The 17,212-nt window shown below is 42.3% G+C and overlaps 1 protein-coding gene across 2 annotated transcripts in view; it reads right to left on the bottom strand.

The window, feature by feature from the left end:
* Positions 1–17,212, bottom strand: part of LOC149229075 (Pseudouridine synthase family protein) — a 380,432-nt gene that overhangs the window by 38,097 nt on the left and 325,123 nt on the right. The window contains exon 13 of one of the 2 annotated variants that reach the window (XM_089378450.1): positions 15,075–15,156. In XM_089378450.1, the coding sequence (XP_089234576.1) occupies positions 15,075–15,156 (82 nt within the window). Of the gene's footprint in view, positions 1–15,062; positions 15,157–17,212 lie in introns of both variants that reach the window. The other variant, XM_089378449.1, reaches the window with a different exon arrangement.

The following is a 17,212-nucleotide window of genomic DNA, read 5'->3' as shown; positions in this document are numbered from 1 at the left end:
CAATGCCACTGCCACTGTTGCATCTGTACTAGAGCTCCCTCTCAGATGCTGCATCTGCTATGCTACTAACACTGCCACTGCTAACACTGCATCCATACTGCAACTTAGTTGCTAAGAGAAGCAACTGAAAAACACCCAAAATTAGTTGAACTTAATTGTGTTCAGCATAATACAATGAATGTTGGAATTCGACTGCTGCTAGTCTCTGACCCTCTCAATCTTTTGCATTGTTGTTGTTGACTCCTGCATTGCTGCCAACCTTGCTCTGTGTTGATCAGTCTTTGGTCCCCACTACTGCATTTGTCCTCCAAACACTCCACTGCATCATCTAACACTAAGTCCATCTTGCTACTGCTGAATCTTGGGCTCCCATAGCAAGGAATTGATCCAAGAGGTGGACTCCTCAAGGATCCTGCCCACATGTAGTCCTCCCGACTACAGCTCAATATCACCCCATCTCTATCCTGGAGATGAGTGGGCACTCATGGCAAACTCATTCTCGTCAATCTTTGTTGAAGTAGCCTTAGGATCATGTTTCTCATCCTTGTCCTTTTTCTTCAAAGGACACTGGGATGCATAGTGGCCCAACTCGCCACAACTGAAACATTTCACCTTCGAAATGTCCTTTCGCTTCGGCTGTTGTTGTCCCTTCAATGCCAGAGCTTCAATGCTAGAGCTTCATTCTCCTCCTCCTCCATTGTCTTTGTGCCACTCCCACTGCTGCCATTGAGGTTGACCTTCACTAGGTCCCTCCTTAACTCCTCCTTTTGAAGTGCCGCCATCTGGGAAGCTACGCTCCAATCCTTCCCCCACTCTACCCGTACCACCACCGCCTCCTGCAAACAGGGAAATTTCCCTATGAATAAATGGTATGACCAGGAATGCAAGTCTATGCATCAAGACCTCCAACACGCATTCCGGAGCTCCTTACCAACATAGCCAAACCTTTGTTCAGCCTACCGTCGCCTCCTTCACCACAAGAAGCGCCTTTTCATTGCCCATAGGAGACAAGTTCTTTCTACTCTCCTCCTTCGCTCCCCTAAAGATTTCTGGGGGACCATCCTTTTTAGGCGTTCACATACCCCAGTCGACCTTGATCCTGCCTCAATGTTCTCTCACACCTCCCAGCTGTATGACACTCCTAGGCAGCGTCTGATTCAGGTTACTTCCCCCCCCCCCCCCCCTCTTGCCACCTTTTCTCTGACAAAGATATCAGAGAGGCAATATGGACAATGAATAGCAGCAGGGTAGCAGACAAAGAAGGCTTCCAGGAAGAATTCTTCAAGCATGGACTTCGCCCCCTAGTAGGATATCTGGTGGACCTTTTCAACCAGGTGGTTCGGGATGGATTTCCGGATGGTTGGTCACACCACATTATCTACCCAATCCACAAGTCAGGGCCTACTTCCGACCGCAACAACTATAGGACAATCATGGTTGGGCACACATTCTCCAAGTTATATGCTACAGCACTCCACAGGACACTCTCCCATTTCCTTGAGCAGAGACAACTCAAGGCCAAGGGCTAACCAAGATTCTACCTAGACCACCAAACAATCGACCACATCCTTACTCTCCATGCGGTGATCGAGGAGGCTAGGCATCGATCCTCTAAAGTGTACTGCTGCTTTGTAGACTTCCGGAAGGCCTTTGACTCAATCCCGAGGGAAGATCTTTTCCAGAGGCTAAGAGAGATTGGCATTTCCTTGACTCTCCTGACAGTTACCATGCACCTCTATGAGGTCGTCCTTGGCCGTCTCTGCATAGTTGGAGGAATGTCAGATTTCATCCGAAGCACCATTGGAGTCAAGCAAGGATGCCCCATTTCTCCTACTTTATTTGGGATCTATATCGATGAGCTTGAGGCTTTCCTCCAGGAGGATATCCAGGATACAGATGGGTGTCTTCTTCACCAGTCCTGATTTCCATCCTCCTCTTTGCAGACGATATTGCCCTTATTTCCTCCTCCCAAGAAGGTCTTCAGAGACAGCGGGATGCTCTCACAGCTTTTTGTGACCGGAGGCATCTAACTGTGAACTTGGGTAAATCCAAAGTGATTATCTTCAATGGAGTCAAGAAAACCTCGGACTTCCACTTCCTATTTAAAGGAGAAGAGACCGAGATTGTCAGTACCTATACATATTTGGGAGTTCAGTTTTCAGGGCTCGCTTCAGCCTGCGGCCAGGCCTTCAGCCTCAAATCAACAAAGGGTATGGTTCCCTAGCCCTTCTGGAGAGGTAGTGTTTCCGGCACCATTTCCAAGACATCTTGTCCAAAATGAGCATCATGAACACTTTGATTTGCCCCACAGTGCTTTACGGCTCAGAGATTTGGGTTCCCTCTCTCCTAGAGTCAGATTGGGCTTCAGCGGAGCGGGTCCAAACCCTCCTTTTGTGTCGTTTCATTAGGTGCAACCAAACAGTTCCTCAGCACATCATTCTAGCAGAGTTCAGGGCTCAACCCTTCCATCTAGAGGTGATATTCAGGTTAGTGTTGCTCTTGCACAAGCTCCATCGCCTAGCAGACACGAGGAAGGGTCGTGACAGATACCCATATTTAGCATATTACTCCTCGGAGAACATCGCCCATATGCAGATAGGCCGATCCAAATGTTGGTACACCGGTGTGATAGAGCTTCTGGAGGCTTCAGGAATCCAAATTGACCATCTCCCTCCTTTTTAGTATTCTCTGAATGCTCCAGGCCACCTCCTTCCCAATCAACAAGAGCTGAATAAAATCATTAAGGAGGATATTTACAGACGATACATTCAGACTACATGGACCAATCCTCCCAATGGGTTGCGTCCAAAAATGGCCTTCTACGCGGAGCATTGCCTGGAGATCAGGGATGGGCTCATCATCAGACCCCAGTACATGTTCCAGCATTGGATGCTTGCCCTTAGAATCCCCCTCGGGCAGCTCAGAGTTGGGTCTCACAGATTCCGGGTGGAGACAGATCACCACATCGATAGAGCAGATAGGATTTGCCAGCTCTGTCACTTACAGGAGATAGAGACAGAGACACACTTCATCTTCGGATGCCCTACTTACTACAAGATTCGAGGTCGTTTCCATTGTCTCTTTAGGTCTTCTCAAACTTTGACCAACTTCCTCAGATATGTTGATCAGAGATGCCTTGCACTTTATCTCCAGGATGCCTTCAGATTTTGAGCCCGTCTTCTTTAGCCCCCCACCAGATCGGACACCACGCAGAAGAACACGGACTTCTTTAGGGTGCTACCATCAGCGCGAGGCACCAAAAGAACCATTGACCGACCCACAGACATTGAGACCAGATCAGTGTGGTCCCGAGGGGGCCGACCCACCAGACTGCACCAACGCTCCAGGATTGGATCCACCCCTGGGAGGCGCCCTAGAACCTCCAGGCAACAGCAGCGACAGCCCAGTATGCCCACACGACAACAATCTTTGACAAGTTTCTCTCAGTTTTCTTCTCTCAACCTCGGATGTTAGGAGTAGGAACTGGACAGGAGACTCCTTCCCCCTTCTTCTTCTTCTCCTTCTCTGCTTCATCACAATGCTTTGTTTCGTAGCCGACAGCTTCTAGCTTCTAAATTTACATTTACTTCGATTATAGATGTATTTTCTGCTTTTTAAAAGAAATGTTAAAGAGGACCGTCTGGTCCACCGACTTGGCATGATGTAATCATTGTAACTGACAGTCTCGTTGACCTCTTATGGCCATTTGTTGGACATTAATAAAATTATCTTATCTTATCTTATCTTATCTACCCAATATGCTTTGGATGAAAACTTGCCATTCATCCAAGATAAAAGAATGTTGAATGAATTAATTCACAAAGAGCAAACAGCTCAATGATAATACAAAGATATTTACAATAATAGAAACATCAGGTTTCTATGTACAAACAGTTTCATCTAAGAAACTGCTAAAAGAATAAAATTAGCAACAGCTAGAAGACTGAGCATTAAATACTAAATAGACATATTCTAATACCCTCCCTTAATGCTCAATCTATTTACAACACCAATAGACCCTCGGAATTTTACAAATTTATCAGGACCAAGCGGCTTGGTGAAAATGTCGGCGAGCTGCTCTGTTGTGGGAACATATTGCAACTGAACTGAGCCGTCTTCAACCAGCTGGCGAATGTAGTGGCAATGAGTTTCCACATGCTTTGTTCGTTCATGAAAGACTGGATTCTTGGCAAGTTTGAGTACGCCCTGATTATCACAAAACAAAGAAGTAGGCCCTGTCTGAAAAACATGCATATCTGCAAGCATACGGCGAAGCCAAACTGCCTCACAGGATGCCTTAACTGCTCCCCGATACTCTGCTTCTGTTGAGGAGAGAGCCACTGCCTGTTGCTTCTTACTAGTCCAAGTAACAGCACCAGATCCTAGACTAAACACATACCCAGCTGTAGATTTACGGTCATCAACCGAACCGGCCCAGTCAGAATCAGTGTAGCCACTGAGAATAGGATTGGAGCTGCGAGTATATAAGAGGCCATAATCAGAAGTACCACGCACATATCGTAGCACCCGCTTTGCAGCTATCCAATGATCAGCTTTAGGAGCTGACATAAAGCGAGAAATGTAGCTTACTGCAAAACTGATATCAGGTCTGGTAGCAGTAAGATAGATGAGACTGCCCACTAATTGCCTGAATAAAGTTTCATCCACAAGAGGAGAGGATGATTGTGCTGAAAGTTTGAGCCCTGGTTCCATAGGAGTCGTGGCTGGTTTGCAATCCTGCATTCTGAACCGTTCCACAAGATTGTTGGCATACTTGGACTGAGAGAGAAAAATCTGATTTTCAGTCTGCCAAACTTCAACCCCCAGACAGTAATGAAGAAGTCCCAAGTCTGTCATCTCAAAAGTTCTGCATAGATCTTGTTTGATCCCATGGATCAAATGTGCAGAGCTGCCAGTAATGATGAGATCGTCCACATAGACAACAACAAATAAGATATCAGCACCAGTATGCTTGATGTACAGGTTTGCATCAGATGGGCTCCGCTGAAAACCCTGATCTTTCAGATACTGATCAATTTTCATGTACCAAGCCCGAGGAGCTTGTTTCAATCCATAGAGTGCTTTAGCTAACCGGCACACTTTCTGTTCTTGACCAGCAACCTTGAATCCTGGAGGCTGCGTCATGTAGACTTCTTCCTGAAGATCACCATTTAGGAAAGCACTCTTTACATCCATCTGATGAACTTTCCAATTGAACTGAGCTGCTAGGGCAAGAACAAGCCTTATGGTACTCATCTTGGTTGTAGGAGCAAAAGTCTCCTCATAATCGATGCCTTCCTTCTGTGAGAACCCTCGAGCCACAAGACGAGCTTTATACTTGTCTATGGTTCCATCAGCTTTGTATTTTACTTTATACACCCATTTGCAGCCTATGGGCTTTTTTTCGGCAGGAAGATCAGAAAGAGTCCAGGTGTGATTCTTCTGAAGACTCTGGAATTCGGCTTCCATAGCCTGTTCCCACTCAGATGTACCCTTAGCCTCTGAATAGGTTTGAGGCTCAAAAATACTGTGAAGGTTAGCCATAAGAGCAAAATTGACTGTAGACTGTTGTCTGTTCTTATGCCTAGAAGTTCTACCTTCAAGGAGCTCATCATCCCGGAGATCACCTATGGTTTTAGCCCACCATTTAGGCCGAAGAGAAGAAGAACCAATATCAGGATTAGAGGAACCAATATCAGGAGGAAGAGAAGAAGGCTCAAGAGCAATAGGAACAGCAAGAGGAGGATTAGCTTCTGGAGGAAGCTCAGATAGAGTAGTATCAAATCCTGATGCTACATCATCCCTCCCATCAGGTGGACTGACTGGGAGAAGAACACTGTGAGGCGGATCCTCAGAACGCTGCTCAGAAGAAGAAGACTGAAAGAATCCTCTGTCTTCATCAAATACTACATCTCGACTGAAGCTAAGTCGACCAGTGGCTATATCTATCAGCCTATAGGCCTTGTGATGATCACTGTAACCTGTCATCATGAGTTTCTGACTTTTGGAATCCAACTTAGAGCGCTTAGCAGATGGAATCCAGACATATGCAACTGAGCCAAAAACTTTGAGATGACTGATCTTAGGCTTACGACCAGACCACACTTCTTCAAGAGTCTTCCCTTTAATAGCCTGAGTAGGGGATCTGTTAAGAAGGTAAACAGCAGTAAATACTGCTTCAGCCCAGAATTTGTTTGGAACACTCCGGTGTTGTAACATGGAACGAGCCATTTCAACAACCGTGCGGTTGTGACGCTCGACAACACTGTTCTGCTAGGGAGTGTAAGGTGTGGTTAATTGACGTTTGATGCCATGAATATCACAGAAGTTGGCAAAAGCTGAGGAACAAAATTCCCCCCCATTGTGCCATAAAGGCGTAAAAGGCAGAATCTGTCTGCTCGGAATGTTCTGCAACATTCGCTGTCTGATGTGGCCCTCCCTGTTTCTTTTGTTCAGAAGCAATCCTCTGTCGGCAATCCTTCTTCATGTGACCGAACCTGTGACAGTAATTACACTGTACACTTTTCTTCCTGGCAGGATCAAAAGACTGAGGCGAGCCTTTCTGCTGAAACGACTGAGAGGACTGATATTTTGCAGCAAATGCATTTTCCAAGGGCACTGATGAAGTACCACTACCAAACTGCTGTTTCCACCTATCTCGCTGCAGAAGTTTGGTACATAAATCTGGAAACTTCAAATCAACATTTGTGGTTGTAATGTTGAGAGTTTCGATGAAGTGTTCATAAGATTTCGGTAGACTTTTCAGAGTAATGACTACCATATCTTCTTCCTCCATGGTCCGACCAATAGCTTCGAGCTGATCTCGAATGTCTTTAATTTTGTTGAGATGTTCCTGTAAAGACATATGGTCATCCATCATGATGGAGAACAACTGATTTTTGAGAAAAAATGCTCTGCTTTTGTCAGATGTCTCATGCAGTTCTTTCAACTGTTGCCAGATTTCGGCAGCGGTCTTGCCAGAAGGAATCTGTGGTAACTGATCATCAGCGACAGAGAGCTTGAGAAGCATAACAGCCTCTCGATTTCGATCATCAAATTTATCTTGATCGGTCCCAGCTGTACCGGGACGAAGCTCTTTGCCCAAAATGAGCTGATCAAGACGCCTGTATTCAAAAATGATCAACATTCTTTGTTTCCAAATGTTATAGTTGCTGCCATTAAAACGTTGATTTCCTTCTAACATCAGATTGGTGAGCGTGGCCATTTTCTTAAAGAAAATACAGAAGTCTGATACACAAAAAGAATGTAGCTGCCTGTTTATCCTGATGTAAATCAAAACAGATTTTGTTCTGAAAAAAAAAAATTACCCAGCAAAAATATCTCTCCCTGTCTAAAAAATAGCAATACGGCTGTAGCTGTACCCTTCTTTAGGCAAATACCACAGGACAGAATTTTAATGAATGTAACAGGTCCAAATCATAAGATAAGGTAAGCACAGGTCTGACTGCTGCAATGTCCAGGCTATAAACAGGTAATTTTCCTTCAAATCTGAGTTGTAATGGAGGCTGTCAGGATCACTATGGAGAAAAAAATTCGCTGACTGGAAAACAACTGCCGGCAGACAAGACTGTTTGAAAATTAAATACGTAGATTGAAAAAAAGGAAATGGACCCACGTCTTCTTCACGTCCACAGTTCTACGGTATATCAGCTACGATTTTAATTTTTCACGGCTCACAAAACAACAAAAAAAATGGACCCACGTCTTCACGTCTCAGCTACGGTTTAATTTTTCACGGCTCATAACAAAAAATGAACCCACGTCTTCACTTCTGAACCCACGTTTAATTTGTGTTACGGCTTCACGTCCACAGTGCCGCGGTATATTAAATCGACAAGCAATTTCCTCTAAATCGAAGATCGAACAGCATAGACATGTGAAGTATATACTTACTTAAGATAGTTTGACCATGAAAATTGATGGGTTTGAGCATACCGAGGCGAGAATTGAAGCACTCGAAGCCGAGAACGCAGAGGTAAGAGCAAACGCTAGAAGCCGTGAGGGTTCAAATATCAATATACGAGAGCTTGATTGAATACCCGAGGTGTATCCACAGGTTCCACAACTTCGAAGAAAATAACCGGATTCGCCAGCCAAAAAAAATCCCGCTCCCACGAAGAAAATAACCGGATATGCGTGCGATTTCCAGATATCGTGACAGAAGAACACTGAGATGCCACGTTCCCGTGGTTATCGTCTCAGCTGAGGATTCACCGTGAAAACGCTGGTACGAGACTAGGGTTGAATACTGAGAATTCACGGGCCACAAAAATAAACAAGACTTCAAAACAGATAAACTGTTCAACCGACAAATCGACTGCTGCCCCCGGATTCACAATGCCGGATTTAATTTCAAGAGAATTTCACGATCCCGAGTACCGCCACAAAGTTAATTCCTCATAATAAAGATAATGCAGGAGAAGAATCCCTTTCTGTATCGAGATTGACGACTGTAAGCTTTTATCACAATGAGCAAAGCCGAAGCTAAGACTCAGTGAAGGCTACCTGGCTTACAGAGGGCTCGACCTTAGAAAGAAATGAAGAGGATAGCTGATCAAGAAATCTACAGACCCTGAGAGCAGTTTCGAAATGAACTCCTGAATTTTTCAAACTATGAAAAATTATTTCGAAAAAAATCCCTGTGCTCTGATACCATAAAAGAATGTTGAATGAATTAATTCACAAAGAGCAAACAGCTCAATGATAATACAAAGATATTTACAATAATAGAAACATCAGGTTTCTATGTACAAACAGTTTCATCTAAGAAACTGCTAAAAGAATAAAATTAGCAACAGCTAGAAGACTGAGCATTAAATACTAAATAGACATATTCTAATACAAGACTCCATTCAGGGCTATCCTCATCATCGCGGTCGGCTGAGGAGTGGACCCCACTGCAGCAAGTTGGTCTCTAGTGTCCTAAAGACGCTGAAGATAGAGGTTCACCCCTTCTCCTCTCTGCATCAAATTCCGCTGCAACTTCGGCTCCAAATACATCTTCCGCTATTCGAAAGAGCCTTCATACAGAGAAGACAAGGCTTCCCACATCTCTCGGGTTGTATCCTTGCCCTCCAAGTGTGAGACCACATGATCTTGAACTCCATCAAGAATAAGCCTCTTTGCCTTCCCCTACTCGATTTTGTACTTCTTCTTTTGATCGTTGTCAACAGGGACAGCTACAACACTATTGACGTAGGCCTCGAGATCATATTCCTCCATAAAAGTTTAGATTCTAGTCTTCCATATGACATAGTTGGAAGCACCTTCCAACTTGTCCTGATCTTTGAGCCCATGCGATGCCATCTCACCCAACTGTCGAACTGACTCCTCTAGTCACTGCTTAGCACTACTCAGCTGCTCAAAAAGTGATAAATTTCAACTTTCTAGCAAAAAGTTCTCTGAGGAGAAAATTCCCCTTCTATGTGTCTGCATTCTTTTCCAACGGATTTTTGCCTCGGCAGAAATTGCGCCCTTCAAGTACTGCGTTGAGGCTTTTGTGTCACTCCCTCTGCCTCTACAAACTCACGAACTAGAGATCGTACCTCTCTGTTGTCCAACTCAGAGAGAGCTTTCCTCGGATCTGCTTCTCGGCAAGGACTACGCAATCCCTTCAAGGGGATTCGAATTGCTGCCAAGTGCAACTTTCGCCCTCACTGCTCAGTACTAGATCTACTCTTCCTGTTTCAAAATTAAAGCTCTAATACCATGTGAAAATTCCTAGACTCGAAGGAACCCCTACTGCAACAAATTTGAATCTACTTCACCTGCTTGATTTCATAAATTACATCCATCAAGTTATTCTTCTGAATACTGAAGCAAATTACTTCTGCAATCTACACTAATTAAATATTTGATCTCATGAAACAGAAAACAGAGAAAAGAACAAGATACATAGGACACTTATTTTTGGACAGAATAGTCCCTGGAAAAACTCAATGCCGGATAACTAGTGCAGCAATTCTGAGAGTTTATTATTATGCAGGAGAAATATCTGAATACAAATCTAGGATGCTCATCTAGCAATCCTTTACAGAGAAAATACTAGCAGAAAATCTGAGTGAGTTTTACCTCACTTCACCCTGCAGAATTCCAGCAGATTTGGCACAAGACTAGCTAACCCCAGCTATTTATGCGCTGGCTCTGCGTCAGCCCTGCATCACCTTCTCTGCCCTCTGCATCAGCTCTCCCAACTGTTCTAGCAGTTTCGGTTGTTCCGACAGTTCTGGATTCTACATGACAGGCTACTTTTCTATGTCAACTCTCTCGACTATTGCACTGCCTCTGCATCAGCTCTCCTCGCTGTTCCAGCAGTTTTAGCAGTTCCGACAGTTCTGGATTCTACGTGACAAGCAACTTTCCTGCATCAGCTCTCCCGACTACTGTGTCGCCTCTACACCAGCGCTTTCGATTGTCTGTCAATATTCTCCGGAAAGTCCTCCTTCCAGATTCTCATTGCCCCTCTGCTGCGGAATGGTCATTTAGTTCAAAATCCTTAGCAAACCCTGCCCCAGGATGATCACTTAGTTCAAAATCCTTAGCAAACCCTGCCCTAGGAATCAAATTCTTGATCAATTCGTTCTCTCCATGTGTGTTCCCAAATGAACCCCAAGCCTCCATTTTATACTTTTCCTGTTGAGTCTTCAACGGCCAAGATTAAGTCTCGAATCAACGGCTAAGATTAAAACATGACTTGACCCACCTTCTAGATCATTCTCCCCCATATTTTGATTAATAAGAATTAATATTTTAATTTTCCCAAGTTTAGACTTAGGAACCCCATTAAAAATAATAATTATTTCAATAAAATAAAATCCGGGTGGAATTCACCAAACAGTTTCTAGGTTCTTTAGAACTCATGTGCCTTAGCCTCTCCACCAATTTTCAAGGCTAGAGCACTTCCAATGCTACCAAAAAACTAATAGCAAGATGGACCAGTGTCAGTTGGTGCAGAGGAGTGTCGAAGTGACGGTTGTAGTGGCTAGGAGTGCCAAAGACTAAGCAATGCAGAGCTAGAGTTGGCAGCAGTGCAGTTGGCACATAGCAGAGTCAGCAGCAGTGCAGAGGCTTCAGAGGGTCAGTGCAGAGACTAGTAGCAGTTAGAACTCCAGCAACAGATGCATCATGCTCAACACCAGTTTAGTAATTTTGGATGATTTTCCGTTGCTGATGTAGTAGCAGCAGCAGTTGGAGAAGGTTGAAGTGCAGATGTAGTGTTGGCAGTGGCAGTGCCAGCGGCAACACAGATGCAGAACTTATGAGGGTCGCAAAACAGATGTTGAGTTGGCAGTGGCATGGTCAGTTGTAGTACAGATGCAACACTTGCACAGTAGTTGGTGGGCAGCAATGTCAGACATCAGCAGTGTAGAGGGAGATGTTACAGATAAGGGTGATGCTTCAGCAGGTTTCATTACTAGAGCACATTCCTCGCTAAGAGGGACTGTTGATTTCTGATAGCATCGAATGTGCTCTAAGCCTCAAAATTTGTAGGTAGGCTTGGACACATGTATTCCACAATACCCAAAAATTGTTTTAGGAAATTCCACCTATAGACATTTTTATTAAAATAATTAATTATTTTTAATGGAGACCTATGTCTAAACTTAGGGAATTAAAATAATTAAAGGGTATTAATCTAGCTGTGGGTGAAACTTCTAGAAGAAGATGAGGATCAAGCCAAGATGATCTGAGCCATTGATTAGAATCTAATCTGGGTCATTGGTTCTCAACAGAAGGATTATAAGAGGTGGCTTGATGGGCATTTGGAAAACACATCAAGTGGAGATCAAAAGATCGAATTTCTAAAGTAAAACAGTTGTCGGGAAGAGAATTCGAAGTGATCTTTTGCAGTGAGGCGCAGGGATAGTTTCAATTAGAGATTTCTCCTGATTCGGGAATACTCAACAGAGGAGGCAGAGAGAGATCAAGGAGAGGCAGTGAAGAGGCTAACCTAGCCGGTGTAGGCTGACGCAGAGCCAACGTAGTGCCTTGAGGAGGTTCATACTTTTGTTGGAGGAATCGATTTCTGAAGTCGGAAGCCAGGGTGTGAGACCGGGAGGTGGAAATCGAAGTTCCTAGGAGGCAAATCGATCAGCAGAGGGAGTGACGTTGTCCCTAGATGTTGTGACGTTGGGCTAACGCAGTTACTGCGCAGAGACAGCACAGAGGCCGCAAGGTGCAAGCCATTCTATGGTTGGATTAGCCAGGATTTCCTTTAATAGTGTGAGGTACTTCTCACTATTCTTCTGTTAGTGATATTCTCTGTACTGGATAGTCAGCAAGGCATCCAGAGATTATATTCAGAAACTATTGCTTAATAATAAAAACCCTCAGCGATTGCACCGGTTTTCCCACATTGGGTTTTTCCAGGGACGTTTGTCCAAAAAAAACAGTGTAATGTGTTGTGTATTTCTTTCTTGCTCAGTTTCTTGTTTCCGCTTATAATCTGATTGGTGAAGACTGCAGTGTATTAGTTTCAGTTTTTACTGTAGGAAACAGTAAATAATTTGTTCAATCATCAACAAATAGAAGGAACTTAAGCAGTTGCTACAATGGTGATTCGAGTAATCGAATTTTCACAATATGCGTGGAGATTAAGGGGCCACCCCTTTCATTATTGTTATTGGAGCCCTCCCATTCATTATGGCCCGTGAGGGACATCATTTGGCCTTCAAACAACCCTACTAGCTACTATTCTATCATTTTGGCCCTCTTCAGAGGCTAATTATTCATATTTTTGAGTTGTTTGGTGGGCTTGTCACCAAAATTATGTTATTTTGCGTATTATTTTACTTTAGGATCACTATTCAACTAACTTAGGCTATTCGAATACCCTAAAGGCTCATATAAATGCATGAGAGCCTTGTGTATCAAACATCATCACTTGGATCTGGAATATATCTTTCTAAAGATTTTGGACCTACAATTTGTGGAATGATTTGGATGATTAAATGCATTTCGATGTGTGGAATATTTTTGATATCTCTCTTGCAGCTTCTATTTGGCAAGTTTATGGATGGATATACTCTTTTTGTCATGTAAGTTCTCTTTTCATGCAAACTCCATAATGTTTCAAGACTAATGTATGGAATGCTATCTCATGATTTTACTTGTGCCCTAAAAACTATTACAAATTTATGAAGCACTTGTAATCTTGGCTCCTTGCATATGTTATTCATCTTGGCAAGAAGAACGAATTTTCTTGGGGGTAGGTTGTGCACCTTTTACCTTGAAACTCCATCAAATATTGCATATCAAAGTATAAAAGTCTAAAGTTGCTGTGAAGTTGCGTCCACAGAGAGCATCGTTACTTCTTTAGGCCTCCTTGAAGATCCTAAATCTTGATCATTTTGACTCCAAACTTCCCAATAGCTAGGCACAGGTCCTAGATCCTTGGTGATCACATTAACTTAACGAAATATCATTCTTTCACCTCTTTTCTTGGTCCTCTAAGGATAAGGAGATTTTCTAGGGCTTGGTACGAAATTTTAGGGAGGAGGAATTTTAGCATTCTATCCTGACAAGTTTCTTCATTTATGTCTCCTCTAGGCATCCTCCAATTTTGAACGAATTTTGACGGTGGAATTTCAAATAAATTGATGCCCTAGAAATCACACCAAGAGGGAACCCTTGAAGCTGACTTGGGAATTTCTTGAAGGTTTGCACTTTGTAGTTCATCGTTTAAAACCTTTTCTCTTAATTATAGGTGATCATTGGATGAACCTTTACCACAGTATATCTCTCAACCCTTGGTCTCTTATAGTATTTCTCTCAAGGGGTTTTTTGTGGAAAGTCACCCTAGCTTCTCCCAAAGCTCACACTTTAATTAAATCTTTCCATTGAATGAGCCATCCTTGCCTCACTGAACTCTAGTATAAACACATCAATCACAAGTGAGGGATTTTGGAAGTTTTGATCTTAGGCATTCATCATTATTTAATATTCCTAAGCCCAAGGTCATCCTTCATAGGTCTTTCTTGGGGAGCCTTTCAGCTTTTCTTTAAGCACTTGAACCATTAATTGAGCCTCTCCTTCGAATGGGCCTTGGAAATCACATTATACCTTGCCATTGATCCCATCATTTAAGTGATTTCCTCCATACCGGGACTTCTCTCATCAGTGAAAGCCCGTAAAGAGCAGGGGACATTGACTGAGGTGACAGTTGGTCCTTGTACCATTGTTGCCTTTTGGTCTAGTAGTTGTCCGTTAGGTACTCTTGGGCCCCTGCTAGATAGAGTGGTAACAGTGGGGACGAGTTTATGTTGATTTTCCACGTCTTCCTCTCTTCAAGCTGAGAATGATTCCTTGTTGGCCATGGGCTTAGCATTTCCACTCAGGACGAGTTCAGCACTGGTTCCAAGACAGATATCCCATCTTTGCTCAAGAACGAGTTGGCTTCATTGGGTCGAGTTCTTTCTTGCTATAAGGGTGACAATATAATCACAAAAGGGGCCGAGTTCACATACATCTGTGGGCATTCTTCTAAGGACAAGTTTCTCTACGCATTGGGACATGTTTACTTCAACATAAGTTACACTTAAATATTCCATCACCAAGCCATGTCTCTGCTATGTATATTAGTCCTCTTGCACAGTGCTTTCAGTGTGATTCTATTGCTGGCTGAGAGTGGAAATTTAATGCTGTGGTGCTGAAGCATATTGTTGTGATGTCACATGATATTTTACTACTTATCCAACATCTTAAACTAATTCAACCTGCTATAAGAAACTTATTTGAAAATATCTAGCCAAAGATAATATCCTGCATATCCAAACTTACTCTAAGTTTCAAAGGTATCAAGTTTTGTAATTTGTTAGAGACAAATAATCATTCTTGTTGCAATTTTGGGTAGCACTAGATCACGATGTCTTCATATGTTCAAACTTTACATAAAGATCTACCCTAGAAAACTGGTTCTCTAGCTGAAGATTGTTACAATGTGCACATAAACTGAAAACAATTTCTATGCAACAGCATTTAATGTTGCAGTAACTTTTGTATTGAAGGAAAAGCAATTTCGAACTCAACAATGTAATCCATACCTCATCACTTACTGGGTGGCGAAAAGCAAGCCTATAAGCATGTAGATAGTAACCACAATCACCAGGAACAGGATTTAAAGGCTTTTGATATCCTCTGCCAAAACAAACATAAATAAAATATGGGAAATATTTGAATTTGTGTTGCTAAATCCATGCAAATAAACAGGTGCAATCCAATTCATAAAAAATGCATAATGATAAGAAGTATAAACCTTAAAGCCAAGTAAGAGTGATCACAGGGAGAAGCAATGGTGAAAAAAGAAGATGACCACGTAGATTAAAAAAATGAAAAACATGCTTCCAACTGAAATGAAATGCACTAGCAAAAGAATCCACCGGAGAAATTTACATGAATCATCTTTTTCCTAAGGTATAAAAATACTTGAATTTCCCAGTTTTAAAAATATCTATTTACACTTGAAAACCTAGAGGAACTGATGTTTCTTTTGGTTTATACTTAAGTTAGCAAACCCATTCATGCCTCGTGATTTTTCCCAAGTCAACTTGAAAATGCATAATTGTCTAGAAACTCGCAGGACCTATTTTGATAATATACAACAAAAAGAAAAAAATGAAAACAGAAAAGTAGTGAGAAAAAGGGAGGGAAAAGGAGGAAGTGAAGCCTTAAACCCTATAAAAAAAACCAAAAGCCTTGCCTTACTTCCATTTCATCATTTTAGCTTTAGAAAGGTGGCTTTCTAAATGAATGGGATTTAAGAAATATTTTTAGCAGACTGAGGTATTCTTGCATAGCGACCTCTTGGAGAATGTTTGTATTTGCTTGTTGGGGACTGAACCCAAGGTGCAGAGCCATTCAATTGCATTTTTTGATCTCTAGTTTTTCAGTGGCTTTCATGATTTCAGCCTACAGTTTCAAGTTCAAACTTTAGATTTCTTTGCCTTGAGTCTCCCTGAATCAAGCATAGGAACATGGTATCCAAATTAGGCCAATTGACGACAACAAGGTAAAGCATAAATATTGTAACCACCATATGAATGGGGCATCTACAAGCTCAAACACCACCTAGCACAAATAAAAGCCACAGATGTCATCATTTGTGATCAATGCATTGTGGAAGATACAACCCAAATGAAAGTCATTTTGGAGATATGCTAGGCATCCTCATAAATGGGAGTTGAAAGTTGAAACATTATCTATTTTAAGTTTTGTATTATGTCATGATTTTGTAATGTCCCCATTTTCAGTTTTCCTCTATAGTACAGACAGGATGGGTTTTCAGGGTATGTGATGGCTAGGTCACAGGGGCAGGATTATCTCATCAAGGGTCCCGGAGGGGTTTTGAGGAGTTTTATGGGGTTTGACGGCATTCATTTGGCATATTTCATCATCAGGGTCAGTTTCGCACAGCTTGCTTTTGATTCCATTGCATTCCAATAACTCTCGTAAAACGGGGTTATTATTGAAGCTTGATTAATTATGCTTAACATGGCATTCCAGGAGGAATATTTGAAGGAACACCTTTATGTAATGGCTTGTTGGAATTAGAACGAGAAGATCTACATGATGGGCTGATGAGAAGTGACTTATAGCAGCTAGAGAAAGTATGATGGGCGATTTACCATTTTCCCAAATTAAAATTGACCATAGGTCTAGGTGTGTCTCTCGTTGAACAAGAAGAATTTCTCTATGCAAACGGTTGTTGGGTTTTTCCCCTTGGTGGGTTTTCCCAGGGTAAATCTTGTCTTCCTTTGGGCATTGTGATCTCTATTATTCTATTGTTCTTTATGGTTGAATTTCTGAAGTATAAATGTTGAATGATATATTGGAATAATTTAAAAGAAGAATTATATCAAAAGTAATTATCAGAATTTCAAAAATATTGTGCTAATCTCTATTGCACTAAGAAAATCAACACAAGGCATGACAGATTGGCCATTGACTTACGTGGAAGATACGAAGTCAAGTTCAATTTTTGGTTTGGTTACATATATTACACAATGAGCATAAATGTAATCAAGCACAAACGGAGGTAGTGAAGAACTCATTTGTGTCACAATTTAAAATTCCGCAGAGTTAGTTGGAATACTCCTCATCCCAAATGCAAAGAGCAATCACTGTATGGTAAGCTACAACACATAAGCGCAGTAGGTATTGAACTTTGGCTGCAAAGGCAGAGTTTGAATATTGG

Source organism: Pinus tabuliformis, chromosome J (assembly GCF_031772625.1).
Source record: "Pinus tabuliformis cultivar Carrire ecotype Pingquan chromosome J, CPIR1, whole genome shotgun sequence".
NCBI classification, from domain to species: Eukaryota; Viridiplantae; Streptophyta; class Pinopsida; order Pinales; family Pinaceae; genus Pinus; species Pinus tabuliformis.
Note: the sequence above shows the minus strand (reverse complement) of the source record. Positions and strands in the feature narration are given on the sequence as shown.